Consider the following 21141-nt stretch of genomic DNA (forward strand, 5'->3'; position numbering starts at 1 on the left):
AGTTCGTGAGTTCGAGCCCTGCATTGGACTCTGTGATGATGGTGCTGAGCCCACTTCGGATCCTCAGTCTCCCTCTCTCTCTCTGCCCCTCCCCTGGCTCACATTCTCTCTCAAAAATCAACAAACACTAAAAAAAAATTAAAGTTTATCTATTTTGAGGGGGGAGGGGCACAGAGAGAGAGGGAGAGAGAGTACCAAGCAGGCTTTGCTCTGTCGGCGCAGAGTCTGACGTGGGGCTCGAACTCACAAACTGTGAGATCATGACCAGAGCTGACACCAAGAGCGGACACATAACTGACTGAGCCACCCAGGCGCCCCTACTCTAATAGCTTCTTGACAAAATCTCTTACACTGCATATTCTACTCTGCTTGATGTGTAATATGGTTCCCTCTTGCTTAAAATTGCTCAGTTGATCCCCACTGTCTTTAGAATGGCATGAATCAGACCCATCTGCCTTCCCAAGTTTATCTCCTACTGCTCTTCTCTCCCACTCAAGGATCCAGTGATACCAGTTATCCAGAGATTTCCCAAACCATGCTTTCTCACATGTCTACAACTTTGTTCATGAGGCTATATTTGCCCGCTGCTTGGAATTCCTCTTTTTGCTCCCTTTCATTTAACTTATTCATCTTTCATACCAGACTGGGTTTCATTTATTTATTAAACTTATTTATTCAGCCATTCCTTTGTTCATTTATTCATGAAATTTGCCTCTAAATAGGAACATTCTATATTCACACATTTTGAAACCTACAGAATACAGGCCTTAGCGGTGCCTGGCTGGCTCAGTTGGTAGAGAATGAACTCTTCATCTTGGTATCATGAGCTCAAGCCCCACGTTGGCTGTAGAGGTTACTTAAAAAAATTAAATTAAAACACTACAAGCTTAAAAAAAAAAATACAGGTCCTATTTCTGAACGAAGTTCTAGTAGTTACAAATTACAAAATTTAAGATTTTTGGGGCGCCTGGGTGGCGCAGTCGGTTAAGCGTCCGACTTCAGCCAGGTCACGATCTTGCGGTCCGTGAGTTCGAGCCCCACGTCGGGCTCTGGGCTGATGGCTCGGAGCCTGGAGCCTGTTTCCGATTCTGTGTCTCCCTCTCTCTCTGCCCCTCCCCCGTTCATGCTCTCTCTCTGTCCCAAAAATAAATAAACGTTGAAAAAAAAAATTATAAAAAAAAAAAAAAAAAGATTTTTGTTCATTTGAGCCTTCCTCTCTTGCGTCCTTTAGTTCACGTTTCCCTTGCTCTTTATCTTGTTTTCCTAAATGTTTATTATCTGTCCCCCTTGTTTTGTCTTTTACTTCTACACTAATCTGAGTTGAATCATTAAGACTCCATATTTACCTCGTATATTGACATACCACATTCAGCCTTTTTAAAAGTTTATGTTAATGAAACTGACCAGCCTTTAAAATGTTGCACACATAGCATAATACTAAATGAAGGGGTTTTTAACTGAAAACTGAAAAAACTGAAAAGATTTTCAGTTTTTAAGTGAATTTTTTTCATCAAAGCTTAATCGGGAGGGGTACCTGGGTGACTCAGTCAGTTAAGCACCTGACTTTTGGTTTTGGCTCAGGTCATGATCTCACGGTTTGTGGGTTTGACTCCTAGGTTGGGCTCTGTACTGACAGTGCAGAGTCTGCTTGGGATTCTCTCTCTGCCTCTCCTTCTGCCTCTCCCCCGCTCCACTACATGCATGCTCTCTCTTTCTCAAAATACATAAAAAACATTAAAAAAAAAAAAAAAAGCTTAGTTGGGATATTGCAGCGTCAATCAGAAGAGAGGGGTGCCTGGCTGGCTTAGTCAGTAGAGCATGAGACTCTTGATCTTGGGGTCTTGAGTTCAAGCCCCATGTCGGGCCTACAGCTTACTTTAAAAAACAATTGAGGAACCTGAGTGGCTTAGTCAGTAAAGCGTCCGACTTCGGCTCAGGTCATGATCTCATGGTCTGTTGAGTTTGAGCCCCGCACTGTTCTCTGTGCTGACAGCTCAGAGCCTGGAGCCTGTTTCGGGTTCTGTGTCTCCCTCTCTGCTCTTCCCCCACTTGTGCTCTCTCTCTCTCTCAAAAATAAATGGAAGTGGGGCGCCTGGGTGGCGCAGTCGGTTAAGCGTCCGACTTCAGCCAGGTCACGATCTCGTGGTCCGTGAGTTCGAGCCCCGCGTCGGGCTCTGGGCTGATGGCTCGGAGCCTGGAGCCTGTTTCCGATTCTGTGTCTCCCTCTCTCTCTGCCCCTCCCCCATTCATGCTCTGTCTCTCTCTGTCCCAAAAATAAAATAAAACGTTGAAAAAAAAAAATTTAAAAAAAATAAATAAATAAATGGAAGAGAAAAAGAAAGTTCTAACTTATACGATTATTCTTTTTATTTAAATTTTTTTTTAAGTGTATTTAAACTTAAATAAACTGTCAGCGCAGAGCCCAATACAGAGTTCAATCTCTTGAACCGTGGGATCGTGACCTGAGCAGAAATCAAGAGTGGGACGTTCAACCGACTGAGCCACCCAGGTGCCCCTAAGTCATGTGAGTTTAATGGGATTTATAGCCCAGTGTGTCTGGGCTGGCATATGCCTCTCAACTAAAAGAACCTCAGAGTGTAATGACCATATTGGGTCTCTTTGACTCTGTTCTTGTGGCTTTTTTACCTTTTCATTCCAAATTGTGAGCTATACTGGGCATGCACTGTCATTTCAATAATCCTTCAAGAATAAGATTTTGATTTGGTTGATTTAGGACTGTGCTTGCTATCCATTTTACTTTTGAGTAACTTGATTCTAGCCATGACTTTGATCTTCTCTTTCTTGGACTTCAGTTCCTGCATGATTTCTGCCTTTAATTTCTGTCTATTTCTGTTCTCTAACAAACACTAAATAATTTTTAGAAAGATTCATGAGCATGTTTCAGGGCACTTTTATCATCTTAAGAGAACCTGTACTTTTGTAGATGATTTCAGATCATATTTTAAAAGTATTAACCACGAAGGGCACCTGGGTGGTGCAGTCGGTTGAGTGTCCAGCTTCGGTTCAGGTCATGATCTCGCAGTTAGTGAGTTTGAGCCCCGCTTCAGGCTCTGTGCTAATAGCTCAGAGCCTGGTGCCTGCCTGGGATTCTGTCTCCCTCTTTCTCTGCCCCTCTCCCTTGTATGCACGCTCTCTCTCTTTCTCAAAAATAAACAAAACATTTTTAAAAATTTTTAAAAAGTATTAACTGAAAGAATAAACTCACTTCCGTGTTACTCTTGAGAAGACACATAAGAGACATGTGCTCTGTATAAAAATATAACAGACAATCCTTGATTTGCAAACCACTATACCCACAAACAATTCACAAACATAGGGTTTTATGGCCAGTGCTCTAACTTGAACAGCTAGGGCTTTCATTCACTTAACTGTTCTTTAAATTCTGTCTTGTCGCTGTTAAGATTCAAAGGTACTAAAGTGGATTTGGGGTTTGAGCTCTTTGTAATACATCAAAAATTCTATAGATTAAATAATCTGCTTATTGTTTCACAGAGGTCATAAGAAAAAGAGTCACCAATTACTCTGAAGCAATGCAACTAATAACATCAATAAACTTTTGAAGTCCAACTCACTTGCAAACTGATGCTACATGTACAGTTAATGCTCAGTTATTATAATAAGATCAGTGAATTCCAACTCTGGATAATGAATGTATCTCTTTTGCAATTCAGTTCCATAAAGTATCAAAAAGAGGAGGTAGGGACAGACATATCTACAGCAGTTCTACAGGTAAATGTGTTCTAAGGCAATATATTTCTTCTTCAATTATGTATCAATTAATAAGCATTTTGGTAACTTTACTCTTTTGCTACTATTTAAACTACAACTATGCAAACAAAGATTAATAAAACAAAATGCTTCATCTTCTAACTGTATTTTTATGTTTAGATGGCATCATTCTCTCCTATATATTCATACATTTGCAAAACAGTAATTTGAATAACATACAAATGAAAATTCTTAGAGCCAGTTAGGGTGGAAACATTAACAAACAAACAAACAAACAAACAAACAAACCTTGTAGGTGTTCAGACTCCATTTTCTAACAAGCTCTAACTTTTCCATTGCAGGATTTTTTATTTCATCTGCTAGAATAACTGGTCCACCTTTGGTCTGTGTTCTCTGGCCACCTGCATGATCATAACAAAAGACAAAACACAAACCAGATAAAGACAAGTAAGTAAAAAACCAAACCACTGATGCTTATTCAAGTTAAACTAGTTATGCATTTAAAAATAAAAAGGTTTTGACAAAGTGAAGAACTCAAATTTCCTGGAATCATTGAGAATAATTTCCAAACACTTAAAAAACATTTCTGTCCATTAAATGCAAATGTTATATGGCTTGACTGTCTTAAAAAAAAAAATGTTGTAACCAAACTTCTTTTCTAAGTAAGCTCTTTACTTCTAGAAAATAAAATTTTGACAATTACTGTTATAAGCCTCATGACCCTAAAAAAACTGTGCCAGTAAAAATCTGGAAGGCTATGAACTCTTCACAGTGATCTCCTTTCATCATACTATGAAGAACAGAGCAACAACAGAATGTTACTATAATTTTGGAGGATTTAAAAATATAATCCAAATTTCAAATAGTCATTAAAAATATCTTACCACCAGTATGAAAGGCTAGGCTAAAACAAGGTCTACATTGTACCTCCTTTTTTTCTCAAGAGACCACCCACCCTCCTGCAAAAAGCCATAATTAATACAGTATAAAGCCCTGACAATGTATTGCTACAACAGCTAAGAAATTATGACATAAAAGCAACTCTGCACCTAAATAGTTCCTATAATAAAATGTTTTTCATAGAAAAAAAATAGTTAAATGCTTAAGATACTAATGACTTAGAATAAAAATTTTCATAATTTAAAGAGAACAATGAAATAAGGAAAAGAGAAAAAGTTCTTAAAAATGGTTTTAAACTCAGAGTCAACAAAAATTTCTTTTCTGACTTACTCTTATAGTCAGACCAGCCTCTGCCACAACTTTACCACAACCTCAGATCAAGAACGGTATACAAAATCAAATACATGTAAGATGTACAAAATCCTCATGGAAATAAAATACAGAATGTTAAAGTGTCATATGTTAAAAGAAATATGTACTTCAACTTTTTCCTGTTTGTACAATTGAGCATATTAAAGTATAGAACAAATTCAATGCAAAGAAATGCATTTTTCCCAAGTATTTTTCACTGGCCGTAACTGGTAAATTACATATTCTTTTGTTGCAATCTGCAAGCTATTTGTAAGCTGTGGTTGAAAATAGGAAGACACAACATTTTCCACTTGACCCATTCCAAATAATGAACAACCCAATTGTTGAAGGCTCCTTTTTTGTCGAACTGAAAACAGAGTAGAGCTGCAAAGCAGAGAGGATCAAATAAGTGAATCTACATTTTATAGAGCAAAGAAAACACGATTTAAAATGAATCAAATTTTACCATGTTTTTAAATCAAAGGGAATTAAATTTCAGGTTTAAGATAGTTAATAACTTTGAAAAGCCAGAAAGATAGGGATGGCTAGAAAAGATTATTTACATTATTGTTAAAAAAAGAAAAAAAAAAAAAAAGCAGCCACCACAAAAGCCAGAATTACACACACCTAAGAATATAAAGCAAGGGATTATGAAACTGAGTGAATTAGTTTAGTTTCAGAAGTAGCAAGAAGGGCTTTATCCAATCAGTGAGTGCAGAGAATACCTGCAGGAACAATTAAATCACTTCCTTGTTGAGCCAGGCGACTAGCTGCCACCCTGCTAGGAGACATAACAGATGGCAATGGTGGTGCCGGGGAACCTGAAAAGGGTAGACATTTAACTGTGAAAACTCTTTTCCTCCTCCACATGTTGTACACTTTGAATATAGGTTTAATGACATTTCCGTTAAAATACTCAAAAACGAGGATTAAAAATTGGAATTAATATAGTTTGCTTTCTTGCAAGAATGGACTAACAATAAATGGGTGCTACCAGGCTGTGTTCTTGTAGAAACTTTTCATGCAACTGTCTGAAACCAAACAATACACAGAGCTATAGGAAGAAACTTGGCAAGACCTCGATAATCAGGACTTTACCTGGGTTCTGCTATTTCCAAATCACTTAACAGAATGTGGTTAAAGTTCCATAGCTGAACGATTTAAAGCTTAAGGAAATATTTTGTACATTGTTACTCCTACATTCGAAGGAAAGCTCTTTAAGTAAAAATCCAAAGGTATGTAAAAATGTATCAAAATTATAATTAAAATTCACAAAAATGTGAATGAAATCACAGCCTTCACAGGAATTATAGCCTAAAATTTTACATCATAAATCCAATAGCACATAGTGTAGATCACTGCTATTCATACTATGGATGCAAGGGACCTATATCAATTATTTCACCTGAAAGGTCATTGAAAATGCAAAAACTCAGGTCCTGCCCTAGACCTACTGAACTAGAATCTGCATTTTCATAAGATCCTTACATGATTTGTATGCATTCTGATGCTTGAGAAGTGCTGATATAGAGTGCTATTCTAACTAATCATAAGAATGGAGCTTTTAAAGCATAGCTACGACACTCCATCGCATCTACTGGTCATCAGTGGGCATCTGTAAGGTTTTTGTTTTTTGTTTTTTGGTTTTTTTTGACAGTATTAATTTTTTCATTTAATGGTTTTTATTTATTAAACAAATAAAATTTATATATATATTTAAGGTGCACAGTGTGATGCTTTGATATATGTGTACGCTGTGAAACGATTACCACAAACCAATACACCTATCACTTCTTTTGGTTTCTCTTGTGTGGTGAGAACATTTGAGATCTATTCTATTAGCAAATTTCAAGTTTACAGTACAGTATTATTAACTATAGTCACCATGTTGTGCATTAGGCATCTTAGTTTTTTAAAAGCCACTCAGATTATTCTCTAACTCAACCAAGTTTGAGAACTGAAGGGAAAAAAAGAGTATTTTAATCAAACACAACTGAATTTTAAATTCTTAACTCTGTGTTTGAAATTCTGGCTCTACTTACCACATAGTATCAGGAATATGTTAGCAAATTAGTTAATATCTCTGAGCCTTAGTTATCTACAAAGTGAGAAAACAGACTATCCAACATTGTTGATAATGTCCAGTATTAAACCAAAGAGAACTTATAACTTCAACTGCTTTCTTTATTTTAAAGTCTGAAGGTTGTACATCTTTAAGGGAATGATAATTGAAAGCTGAAAAATTATTAATGTCCTTCCATATTCAGTTGAAAATATTTTAACATCCATAAGCTTCTTTTATTTCAGCTATACTCTCTCCCAGTTCTCTAGAAATGAATCAAATTTATAATTAAAATTTTCTAATAGGACAGAAATCAAGATGAAATTTCTTTACTTAGAGGTAGTAATAACTGGTTATATTCCAGATATACTAAGATCTGATGGAGAAATAGTCACCACTTTTAATAATAAGAAAACCTTAAAATGAACTAGATCTAACATTAAAAGCCAAACAATAGACCGAAATAGACTAGCATTACCTTTCAAAGTGAGAGATATTTATCTCTTTAAATCTGCCGAACCATAAAATTTAAAACTAGAAGGAATGACAGAAATCAACTAACTCTGACATTAAACCACAGAAGAAAACCCAGAGGGGTTAAAACAGCTTATCAGAGACTCAGATGTTCTGAATTCACACCATAAAATCTCCATTATTAAATTCAATACAGGAAACACTAATCCATAAGTTACTTGTTGAGTTAGAAGGCATTTAAATAGGTTATCCAATCCAATCACCATTTTAAACAAAGACTATCTCTACTCTCCAAGGCACAAAGGTTTCTATTATAGAAGCAAGCGTTAAATAAAAGACAACTACTGTAGTTCCATTTCTTGATGATCCCTGAACAGAGCTCCGTTGTTCTGGTTATTACTGTTTATTAACCTTGCATAAGAAATAATCCCATGACACAAAAGGAGATGTGTATAATATATGCAACAAATGATACAGAACTTTGCAAACTAAGATAGCAAAAGCTATGTATGGTGCCCTGGTAACTGGGTACTTCAGCCTTCTCATTTTACTTTCAAGGGTAAGTATCACTTCTCTGTATCTTCAATATTCTCTATCTTCAAATTATCATTTCTGTGTAACTTCAACCCTTTAAACCACTAATTTAGATGAAGTTAGCTACTAAAATCATTCACTATCCAATAAAAAATAATTCTTAAAAAGCAAAAATCTTGCTAATTGACTAAATTTCGGGAATTAGCTCCATTTCAGTTCAACAACAGAACTCTAGGAATACGAATATATGTATGTAATGATCGATACCCCATTAAAACAAAACTCAGGTACCAAGTATACTTCACTCTCATGAGCTTTGATTTATTTATAATTTCCTTGTTATTAATTTTGCAATGTATTTGTTAGGTAGATTTCAATAATTGTTGTTAGGCTAAACTTAAGTATCATTTCTCCTAAATTTGCTCTAGAGATGGAAAACTAAATGGTTAATACTTTTCTTGGAGCAACTATTCAAGTAATAAAGTCATTGTTATCATTCAGTCATTTTTCCAGAGAGCTAAAAAAACAGCCCCAACTCCTTTAATGTTTTTTTCATAAGATCTATTTCATAAGTTTTAATCATGTTGCTTTTTCTCATTCCAATTTATCTGTAAATACCTTAAAACAAGTACACTTAGGGGAGCGAGGGTGGCTTGGTAGGGGTTGATTAAGCGTGTGACTTCGGCTCAGGTCCTATCTCATGGTTTGTGGGTTCGAGCCCCATGTCGGGCTCTGTGCTGACAGCTCAGAGCCTGGGGCTTGTTTCGGATTCTGTGTCCCCCCCCCATCCCTCCTGTGCTCGCTCGCTCGCTCTCTCTCTCTCTCTCAAAAATAAACATTAACAAAACAAAACAAAAACAAAAACACAAACAAGGGACTTAAAACAACTACAACTTGAGGTGCCTGGGTGATTCAGTGGGTTAAGTGTCCGACTTAGGCTCAGGTCAGTGATCTCACAGTTCATGGGTTTGAGCCACGTCGGGCTCTGTGCTGACAGCTCAGAGTCTGTAGCCTGCTTCAGATTCTGTGTCTCCCTCTCTCTGCCCCTATCTCACTAACACTGTCTCTCTCTGTCGCTATCTCTCGAAAAAAACAAAAACTACAACTTTTTTTTTTAAGTTTATTTATTTATTTTGAGAGAGACAGAGCACTGGAGAGAGCAGGGGAGGGGCAGAGAGGTGAGGGAGGGAGCGAGAATCCCAAGCAGGCTCCCCACTATCAGCGCAGAGCCAGATCTTACAAACTGAACCATGAGATCATGACCCGCACTGATATTAAAAGTCAGACACTTAACCGATTGAGCCACCCAGGCGCCCCAAACTACAACTTTCTTTAAAAAAAAAAACCAAAAAACAAAAACTACAACTTTCTCATAAGTACTTAATTAATCTGCATATGGTAGAATGATTATCTTTTTAATATACACATCAACAATGTAATTTATTTTAAAAAATGTTTTAATAAAGTCAATTCAAAGAGACATACATTATTGCCATTATCAGGAAACATATTTTTTATTCCAATCTGAAAGACTAGTATGTATCAATAAGAAAGTGAAACTGATCAGCATTTCCATGCTTACACTCAACAGTTTATAATGGTCAATTTCAATCACTGTATAATATTTTTCTACTTAAGGGAAAAAAGATTAACCCAAACGTCAGTTAAATTATTTCACTGAGAATACTTAAAACACCTTAATAGTAAAAGTATTTTGGGGGGTGCCTGAGTGGCTCAGGTCATGATCTCACAGTTTGTGACTTCAAGCCCGCGTCCGGCTTTACGTTGACAGCGTGGAGCCTGCTTGGGATTCTCCCTCTCTTCTCTCTTTGGCCCTCCCCTTGCTCTCTCTCAAAATAAATAAATGAACATTAAAAAATTTTTTGGGGGGGGGACGCCTGGGTGGCTCAGTTGGTTAAGCGTCTGACTTCGGCTCAGGTCATGATCTCGCGGTTTGTGAGTTTGAGCCCCGTGTTGGGCTCTGTGCTGATAGCTCAGAGCCTGGAACCTGTTTCAAATTCTGTGTCTCCCTCTCTCTCTGCCCCTCTCCTGCTCACGCTCTGTCTCTCTCTGTCTCAAATAAATAAATAAATAAATAAAGTTATTTATAAAGTATTTTTTAATTCTCTATTGACATTTAAATTTCAAAATTGGTGACTGGTCCCAAACTGGTCACATGACATAAAATAAGCCTTTTATCTTTAAGTACTCATAATTTTAGGCAGTCAACCCTTTCAAAATCAAAGTTATCCCCTAGATAAGAATGCCAGAATGCTACATAATGACCACGGAGATATGGACACATATGCTCCCTTTCTATGGTTTTATATCTCTGAATATAAGGATGAAAAAGGAAAAAAAAAATCACTTAGATAGTCCATTCACTTTACAGCCTAGAGTAGAGGTTGTTATTCTGGATTCTTCTGAATGCTTATTTTCAGGACCCACTTAGGAAAGAATATATTTCAAAACAGAAGTTGTTTTCCAATAAAGCACTGGCTATTAGTATAATAAAAATATAGAATACTATCATCTACAAGAGGGCTAAGGATTACAAAGATGCCGAGAATTTTTTCATTTTATGAAATTATAATGAAGTATTAAAATATACTTCACTGAACATCAAATATAGCTACTATTTTTAACTATAGCTCTGTCAAGAAAACAATCCATTTTTTACATCCAAATGTTTACATGGTTTTACTTTCACTCATGTGAAAATGAAAAAAACACTTGAAAAAGGTTATCATAGGGAAGAGTATTAAAAGCACATAACTTTTTCCATTATATACATGAAACGGGTGCAGAAAACAGTTAACATGGCAGGTCTGTTTATCCTTAAAAAGACCAGCTTACAAGATTGGCCCTTGGTTGGCATTCGGAAACTTTTTTTGAGGCGGGGGTACAATTCCCTCCATTCCTCGAATGGTTAAGACTGGCTCACTCTGCCTAAACTATTTACACAAACAATGTGGTTTATGCTAAACGCCTGTTTTTCTTCTAGGAGTCTGGAATCTTGGTACATGCTAGGCACAGGGTGCCTATGCAAGCAATCTCCAATAAAAACCCTGAGCACTCAGTCTTTCCTGAGCTTCCCTGGTTAGCAACGTTTCGTACACGTTGTTACAATCTGCTAGGGGAATTAAGCATAATCAATGACTGCCGACTCATGTCCTGAGTGACTGCACTGGGAGAAGACCCTTGCAAGTTTATGCCCAGTTTCGCCAGACTCTGCCTCAGGCATCCTTTGCCTTTGCTACTTGTGCTTGGTATACTTTCCCTGTAATAATCATAGTCATGACTATGTACGGAGTCCTGTGAGTACTCTTAGCAAATTACTGACTCTGAGGGTGGTTTTGGAGACCTCTTATATGGAATATATAATAGGAAAAATAAAAGTTATTTTTCTAATTGCTTTGAAATAGGAAATACGTACTTATACAAAACACTGACTTATTGCTATAAATTTTGTAGTTAAAAGCTAAAATAGTTTAAATCTGCATTTTGGATATAACTTTTTGAGTATTTTAATATTCTAAAACCAATCCTTTAATAATCAGTGAAATTATGCATATTGATTTATTTATATAAAGAAGACTACTAAGACAATTCCTAGATTGTTTAAATTGAAGAGAAACAGATTATGCTTATAAAATCAGTGTTTTGTCACAGAATTAAATGACTTTACTATGGCTTATGAATGAAGGTTGCTTTTGATGCACTTCTCCCATCCTCCACCCCAGCCATCTTTAAAAATACATGGGCTCTTACCTTGAAATGCTCCTGCTTCAATAACCCCCTCTTTGGTACTGTCAAAGCCATGAGATGTAATTTGGGTTTCTGAGAGACCAAGTCCAGCTGGTAATGAACGCTTCAGATCCTTGGCAACATTTGAATAAAAGAGAAAATCTTCATAAAAAATCTCACACCATGTAGCAGTTCAGCATAATGGTGCCCTTTTAATCACATCTTCAACTACCTTTTTCTCTATATCTGGTATTCTCTCATGCTGTCGTAGCATTCTATAATGATGTATAACCAGCAGCAAATTCAGCAAGATTTGCTATTAAGAGGTATAGTGAATGTCAAATACAAAATATTTGTTATTCTAGAATTAAGCAACAGGCAGATATCAAAATTCAATTTTCAAATTTCTAAGCTACTGATACATCAGAAAAATCATTTTAAAGGACAGAATTAAGACGACTAAAAAGTCACTATTATGTAAAAACTAACTGATGTCTAATACAATCATGAGCCTGGTCAATATAAACAAATCATTCACTTGCAATATTAATTTTCCTTTGATTTCAAGGTTAGCTAGGTAATAAGCAAGACTTCTTGGATTTCAATCAGGGTGGGGAAAAAGAAATCTTCTGCTATTCATTTTATGTTAAATACTGACATTAGTCAATCCAACTGCAGACTGGCTTATAATTGGAACCTAGCTGTAACAAATACAATATTCCACATTCAGTCTTACAGTTTAAAAAAAAAAAAAGAGAGAGAGAGAGAAAGCCAAGAAATACAGATGTCCAAAATTTCTTTATTTCGTCTGGCTTAGATATGAGGAATTACCCAATTTTCATAATCAGTCTATGAATGGATTCCACTGGTTTCCCACGATAATGACAAATGATGCACTAAAACATAAATGTCTTTGAAATCTTTAATACAGTACCATATCACATATAATGTAGTTATAATTTGAAAACTGAGAACTAATGTTTTGAATTTTCTAATTGGCAAAGTCAAAATTTAACAGATACAATCTCTCATAACTGGCATGTTGTTGAGAGGGATTTTCTTGAGAAGCTCATTAATTTTGTCTAGGCAATTATTTGATTGGTGTGATGGGCCATGAATTAATAAATAATGAGGTCGATTCTCATCTCATCAAACATTTGATTGATCAAATTTATCATTTACCATTTATCAAACAGGTAATTTGACACAAGTAACTGTCCTCTCCTGTGGTACTTTCAACATCTCAGCTAGCTTCAGATACTCCTGATTTTCCTCATACAACATCTGTTATGTTCTATTGTCTCCTTTGCGGATTCCTCCTCATCTCCAAATTCTGGAGCGTCCCAGGGTTCAGTCAGAGGACTTCTTCTCCTATAGTCTCTTCTTGGGTGACTGTATTGATTCTTCTGGCTTTGAAAACCATCTATACATTGACAACTCCCAAATTTAGGTGTCTTACCTGGGCCTCCCTCTTTAACTCCTATATATCTGATCACATACTTTTATTTCAACTTGGATATTAAGTAGGCATTTCAAACTTGATATGTCTCAAACTGACTGATTCCACCCACAGTAAATCCCCAACAGACAAAACAAAATAATGGCATCTTTATTTTCCCTCCTTTCAGTTAAACAGCATCTCTACCACCAAAATCTTAGGAGTTATCTTCGACTCTTTCTCTCAAGTCCGTATCCAAACCATTAAGCAGATTCTATCCGTCTACTCTCAAAATACATTCAGGATGAAAGCAATTCTCACCACCTCCACTGCCACAACTCTGGTCTAAGCTAGAATCATATTTCGCCTGGATACTCTAAGAGCCTCTCAACTGGTTTCCCTGCTTCTATCCAAGACACACACCTCTAACTGCACACATCAACCAAAATTAGCCCCTATACAAAAACTCTCCAATAGCCTCCTATCTCACCTAATGTAAAACCCAGACTATTAAATGTTCTCAAGGGATTACAGGATTTGACTTCCATCTCCTACCAGCCTCAGTCTTACAGCCACACAGTTCCTTCAAAAACAATAAACCTATCTTTGTTTCAGGGCCCTGTACTTCTGTTTTTTCTTCCTGAATGCTTTCTTGTACCTGACATCTACAGGGCTTGCTCCTTTAGGTAGAGAGGCTTTCCCCCTTGAGCAACTCTCACAACCTCACACTGGAACTCCCTATTCTGCTTCCTCTATTTTATCCTCCTCAGAGCAGTTATCACTCAGTAACACATTACGTGTATTTGTGTTTATTTTTACCTCCTCTTTCTATATGCTGTAAGTTTCACTAGAACAGGGATGTTGCCTAGTTTGTTTACTGCTGTATTTTTAGCACCTGAAATAGCGCCTGGGATGTAGGAGATGTTTAATAAATATTGTCAAATGAATAAATGAATTTGTTGAATGAACTAAAGGACTTGCGACTCAACACCATATAGATTAAGAAGCTGCTACAGCAACAGGTTTACTTTAAAATTTAATTTAATGAGCATCTGCTTCCTCTTGCTGTATGTTAGACTTTCTGGACAAAGAAAAAGGTAAGGTACAGCCCTTGCCTCATTGGAGAGACAAGATATACAAATATTAATGTAAAAGTTGAACTTGTCGCCAAAGTAAAGACAACAGGTATCAGAGGAATTAAGAAGAGGGACTCAATCCATGAGAACCAAATAGGAAAAGAGAAAAGTTCTGCATGAGCTCTGTAACATAAAGGATTTATTTATTCATTGTCACAACATTTACTGAACACCAATGACAGTCACTGCTCTCGACACTACAGATGGAGCGGTGTAGGAAACAGTCTCTGTCCAAATCTGACTCTCATGGGGGGAGGAAGGAAGACTAGCCCGATAGTAAACAAATAAATGCATGCCGTGTAAGGAGTGCTGTTAAGTAACAAGTAGTAAATCAGTATGTTTCTTTTCAAGGCAGGATAAAAGGGATACAGAGTGACAGGGAAAAGGGTGCTACTTTGGGTTGGGTATTGAGGGAAGGTCTCTCGGGGGTAGTAAAATGTGGGCAGATTCCTCAAAGAAGCGTGAGCGAGTGACCCATGTGAGTTTTAAGACACAATTCCCTTATCAGATATATGATTTGTAAGTATTTTTTCCCATTCTGTGGGCTGCCTTTTTAGTTTTTTCATGGTGTTCTTTGAAGCATAAAAGTTTTACATTTTTATTAAGTCCAGTTTATTTTTTTCTTTTGTTGCTTGTGCTTTTGGCGTCCTACCTAAGAAACTAAAGTACCTAATCCAAAGTCAGAGAGTTATACCTGTTTTTTCTTCTAAGAGTTTTATAGTTTCAGCTCTTATATTTAAATCTTCGATCAATTTTGAGGTTCCTTTTTTTTAAAAGATTTTATGTTTAAGCAATCTCTACAGACCCAACATGGGGCTCAAACTCACAACCCCAAGATCAAGAGTCACACGCTCCACTGAGCCAGGCAGGCGCCCCTGGAGTTAATTTTTGAGCATGGCGTGAGGTCCATGTCCAGTTTCATTCTCTGCATATGGATATCCAGTTGTCCTAGCACCATTTGTTGAACACTATCCTCTCCTCACTGAAAATTCCTGGCACCCTTGCTGAAACTCAACTGACTATGAATGTAGAGATCTGTTTCTGTACTCTCAGTTCTGCTCCACTCACCTATGTCTCCTTATGCCAGTCCCAACCTGTTTTGATTATTGTAGCTTTGTAGTAAATTTTAAAACCAGTGAGTCCTAAAAGTCTGTTCACCGTTTTCAAGACCCTTTTAGCTATTCTGGATCCCTTGCATTTACATAGGATCAGTTTGCCAGTTTCTGCCCCAACCCCCCCCCCCCCCCCCCCCCAAATCAAACTAAACCAAACTAAACCAAACCAAGATTCATTAGCAAGACCAAAAGAAACTGTTCGGTAATCCAATGAAAGTGACAGGTCTACCCCCAAATAGAAAACTAATTAACATCAGTTTTACCAGGGACATCTCTTTGAATTGGCCTTAAAAAAAGGTGCCTACTCCAATAATTTGTTATCCAAGCAAAACTAGAACAATTTTTTTTAATTTTAAAAATCTTATTTGTAATCGTTATGGGAACAAAAAATAATAAACATTAAAAAAACAGCACAATAACACAATAATAAATACAAGCAAGCCACAAAGATTTAACCTTGCTTTCTCCACCCTAATTAGAATCCCTCATGGAATTATCTTTTGAATTTTGTACAGCATATTTTAAAGATGTTTATCAAGAGCAAAGACCCTTAAATTACTTTTTAAAGACTGTCACAGTCTCATCAAGAACCAACTATTACTAGAAACATGAAAGACCTGGAAAGATAATTCAGACAGACCAGCTTTCCTATTAAGGGGCTATATGACCCTGGGCAAGTGCTTAAAAACTTTGTTAGTCCCTGTTTGCTCAGCCGTAAAAAGAAGCTAAAAATTACCTCAGAGTTCTATGAAAACTTATGTGAGACAATTAATATAAGCAAAGCACCTCATACATATTTTTAGGCACTCAGCTAATGTTAGCCATCCCTCTCCCCTACTACAATCATCTTTATAACTAATTAATGCTATTGCTAATAATTAGAGTGAAAAACATTTCGTGAACACTTCCTATGTGCTAGGAATTGTTCTAATCACTTTAACGTACAGGCAGTCCTCTCTCCACATGACAGTGCAGGACCGTAAAAATGATCAAGCAATTGGTACTATTACTACTATCCCTCAGATGAAAAAACTGGGACACAAAAATGTGTCATTTAGTTACTAACTAGCAATATAGTTAGGGCTAGGCTTCCAGAAACAATATTAACTGTAATGTAGAGTAAATGTAAAGAGCTACAAGCAATTTGTTAGAGACTTAGAATTCATTAGCTCCTATTGTTTTCAAAAAGATGTAAAGAAACACCTTTTAAAAATCACAATTTCAGAATTTGAAGTTTAAACACTAATGCAAATACATTTTCAACCTGTAATTTCCTAATAGCACAAAAGAAATGAGTTCTTTCGTTCCTTTTCCCTTTTCCTAATGCCACTTAAAACCTCGTCACAGGACAATATTCTTTTCATCTGAATATTGTTTTGAAGAGTACTTAGAATTAAAAAGAAAAATAATTACACTCAGTTTTATCTACTTCCCATTTTTAAACCAAATCTGAGTCTGTCCATTTCATGGAATAAATTATCTTTCCAGTTTATTTTTTAATATACTAAATCAGTAATTTCTAGGTTTTAAAAAAAAAGTTTATTTATTTATTTTTGAGAGAAAGCAGGCACATGTGAGTGGGGGAGGGGCAGAAAGAGAGAATCCCAGGCAGGCAGGCAGGCACTGTCAGCACAAGCCGATGCAGGGCTTTAAGTCACAAACCATAAGATCATAACCTGAAGCCGAAATTGTGCACTTAGCAGACTGAACCACCCAGGTGCCCCCAGTGGTTTCTAATATTTTTAAATATTAATGATCCTTTTATTAATATTTACATTAAAACCAGACGATCTTTTCTCTCTGAAAGACAAATCTATCACTTACAAAATAAATAGTGCCAAACTACCAAGACATTTTTTAAACTTTGCAAGTTTGGTCATTAAGCTCAACTATTTTTGGAATGGTTTCCTTGAATGTTGCCTTGCTCAAAGTCTTGAGAGCTTTTAGCTCTCGCTAAGAAAATAAGTATCGAAGACATCCCTCAAAATATGAGGAATAAAAAAATGCATGCAAACAAAATAAAAATGGCATACAGTAGGTACAGGACAACTGTGTTTGCTATATTCTTGGAACTTATCTGAAAGAACATTACTCATTTTAATCGTATGTCCTGTCCCAAAGTATTGTGTAAATTCCCAGTAGAGAGATACAGTGTAGTAGTAGTTGGTAAGAGGTTAAACAGTAAACATGATGGATATCTCAGATTACCTAAATTTTCAAGAAGGTACAGGGATGTCTCCCATCTTGTCAGGCATGGCCTCTAGAAGAAACTCCTGGTTGTCTGAAGATATTACATCTCACTCAGACCCCTCCCAATGATCTCCCAGGGGTCCTTTACTCAACAAACAAAAATTCTTCCAGAAAAAAAACCTTTATGTAAAACAGCTGTAAAATCTGAAAAGCACTAAGGTCTTCCTAAGCCTAAACTGTCGCTAACAAAAGGAGCCTAACCAAAAGTGGTACAAATGGGTCCGTTCAGAATTATCATTTTGATAGTTGTCCAGCAGCTGAATGCAACACAAAATAATATGGGTTATGTGAGGGGAATGTATGACTTGTAAGATAACACACGTAAGTATTTTATGTGTTTGTTGACTTGTTTTTGTTTTTTATAAAATACACACTCTCTAGGTAATATAGTTTAGCCTCATAATTCACAAAAACTTAAAATGTGCCTTTACATGATCTTTAATTCTTTTTAAAAGTGTCTTACATAGCTTAGTAACTATTCAAATGTCTGCTACTGCATTTACCCCTATGGTTTCCAGAATGTATCTCAGAGACAATGAGCCCACTATAACCAACAACATAAAATCCCTAATTTGCATTTTTATGTCACTGACATTCAATTCAAAGTTTAGGACTTAGCAGAGTCATGCTTAACAAGTACACAATAAAATGGAATAAACCCAAAGTTAACTTTCTGTTCAAGCACTAGGATAATACTCAGCATTTAATACTTTTTAAAAATAAATTTTCAAACAATTAAGCTGAAACAAAATAGAATGCTTTTGGCAAAAACGTTTCATGTATGTTTCAAGTCCTTCTGAGAGGATACAAAATAGTATCTGTAGTAACAGCTTCCATAAAGCTGTGAAGGGATGCTAATTTTCCTCCAAAATAACTTGCCTTCATTTTGCATATTTTCACAGAGGTAAGAACAGGAATGAGATTAAAAACATAACTTTAGAATTTATAATTTAGTTTGGTGATCTAATTTTGAACTGAAGTTAGTGCAAAACCAATATATAAAGAACACAAAATGTTTAGCAAACTTGCTTTAAAACACACATCGTTAATAAGATGCACAACACTACAACAGATAAGCAGAACTAGAGACTAATTAATCCTCCTCTCTTCTCAAGAAGGGGAAATCTTGAATAAAGGAGTGATTCTCCAAAGTGTGTACTGTAACCACCAACAATCTGTAAGGATTCTCCAAGTAGTCTATAAATTACATGAACTCTCTTCTCCCTTAGTTTCCTTACACTACATTCTCCCAATTTTCCTCCATCTACTTCTGTAAAAATGGCTTGGTTTTCCTTACTGCTTCTAGCTTCTCCACAAGAGAAAAGTCTTACATCTAACTTCTCTACTTCCCTTGGCGACCTAACCGATCCATCTCCTGTGTCTCTAGTCTTGGCACCCCTGAAATTCATTCTTCAAACTGTAGGCAGAGATAGCTTTCTAAAATGTGACTCTGTGGGCACCTGGGTGACCCAGTCGGCTAAGTGTCTGACTTCGGCTCAGACACGATCTCGTGGTCTCTGAGTTTGAACCCTGCATCGGGCTCTGTACTGACAGGGCAGCGCCTGGAGCCTGCTTCGGATTCTGTGTCTCCCTCTCTCTCTGCCCCTCCCCCGCTCACCTGTCTGTTTCTGTCCGTCTCTTTCTCTCTCAAAAATAAAAATAAACATTAAAAAAATTTTTTAAAAATGTGAATCTGATTGAGATACTTCCATTTTTATGTCCTTTAGTGCCCCTCCCCCCATTGCCTTTTAGGTAAAACCCCAAACTCCTCAACATGATTTTAAGGTGTTGCAGGATCTGGTCTCTACTTAACTCTCTAGGCTCATTTCTCACACATCTGGCCCCACAGTCTCCACTTCAACAACAGCAAATTTTCAATTCTGCAGTTTCACACACTTTTCAGCTCATTCTAGTTGCCTCTGACGGGAACACCCTTCACTTTTCATTTGGCCAGCTCATCCTTCAGATTCAGCTTGCCTAGCAATTCCTCAGGTAATATTTCCATACTCTTCCTATCAGTTCTCAGACCATGCTATACTTGGACTAGTATATTACTTTTCACATGATATTAAAATTAATTTGTGGGGGTGCCTGGGTGGCTCAACTGGTTGAGCACCTGACTCTTGATTTTGGCTCAGGTCACAATGTCATGGTTTGTGGGATGAAGTCCATGTTGGGCTCTGCCCTGACAGTGCAAAGCCTGCTTGGGATTCTCTCTCCCTCTCTCTGCCCCTCCCCATCTCGCATGACCGCATACGTGCGCGCTCTCTTTCTCAAAATAAACATTAAAGGAATAAAGTTAATTTGTAAATTAATTAATTTCTATATTCTCTCTTCCTGCAGACTGTAAAAGCTTTCTAAAGATCAGGATGCTTATCTATCTTGTTCCCCTTTAGTATTCATTCCTAGCGGCTAGTAGATATAACACCAATATATTCATTTACTAGCAATTTTCTCAATTTATGCATCTTATCTCACCCCTCAAAATGTATAAAACCTTCCAAAACATTTACATACTTTTTAAAGAAACAAATTGAAAAATTTCTGTGAAATGTTCTATGAATTTTGGTAATTTAAAATCCCCTTTGTTGTTTTTAACAGCTGCCTATAAAGAGTATCCACCAGAAGCAAAGCTATTATTCGAACAGATCTCCACATCCCAATCCTACTATAAACATATTTCAACATCCTTAACATCTTCATAGTGGCCTCTCTGCCTCTCCACAATTACTTCAAGTCAAAGCTGATTATTCTCCAACATGCTATTTATCAAGTGAGTAAAAGGCAGGGTTAGCATTTTCTCAGCTTTCTGCTGGTACTTCTAAACTACCAGTTCTCAAACTTTAGTTTGCGTAAGAACCATGTGAGACCGTATTAAAATTCAGATTCTTCTCAGCTGTCCACTGTGATCTCATGAAGTTGGAGTGCGAAGTCCAGGCGCCAGAATTTCAAACAAATAAGCCACGTGATTCTGATGCAGGTAATTCTTTGTCTACATTTTGAGGAACTCTGTTACGGAGAACAGTTTTTCCATACTTGTGTAATACACGGATTCCCATCCCGCATTTCCCCGTGGGCCACACTACCTCATTGCCCTCTTCTCCACCTTAACATTGTCATCTATCTTCTTTCTAGTTAATCCCAAATATTTATTGAGGGCCTTCTGCTCTATCCTTAATTCTCACCATTATTCTCGGTGTTCCCAACCTTTTGCATGCCATTGGGCAGTTTCAGAAAATGAAATGATTCCTTGTTCGGTCTGCAATTCTTTCCAAACTGAAATATAAGGTCCAAGCTGAGTTTTCATAGCTCATCAAAAAAACAATGTATAAAGTCACGGTATGTAGTCTGTTGCTTAACTCTTTTTAATACAAAGTATCAGTG

General features: G+C 36.8%; 1 protein-coding gene across 15 annotated transcripts in view; it reads right to left on the reverse strand.

The window, feature by feature from the left end:
- ARFIP1 (ADP ribosylation factor interacting protein 1) overlaps positions 1-21141 on the reverse strand; it is a 134703-nt gene that overhangs the window by 48778 nt on the left and 64784 nt on the right. For 11 of the 15 annotated variants that reach the window (XM_043567440.1, XM_043567373.1, XM_043567337.1 and 8 more), the window contains 3 exons: positions 11843-11951; positions 5727-5822; positions 4039-4151 (listed from right to left, as the gene is read on the reverse strand). In XM_043567440.1, the coding sequence (XP_043423375.1) occupies positions 4039-4151; positions 5727-5822; positions 11843-11951 (318 nt within the window). The remainder of the gene's footprint in view (positions 1-4038; positions 4152-5726; positions 5823-11842; positions 11952-21141) is intronic. The other 4 variants (XM_043567422.1, XM_043567395.1, XM_043567414.1 and 1 more) reach the window with 1 other exon arrangement.

Source organism: Prionailurus bengalensis, chromosome B1, assembly GCF_016509475.1.
Source record: "Prionailurus bengalensis isolate Pbe53 chromosome B1, Fcat_Pben_1.1_paternal_pri, whole genome shotgun sequence".
Taxonomy (NCBI): Eukaryota; Metazoa; Chordata; class Mammalia; order Carnivora; family Felidae; genus Prionailurus; species Prionailurus bengalensis.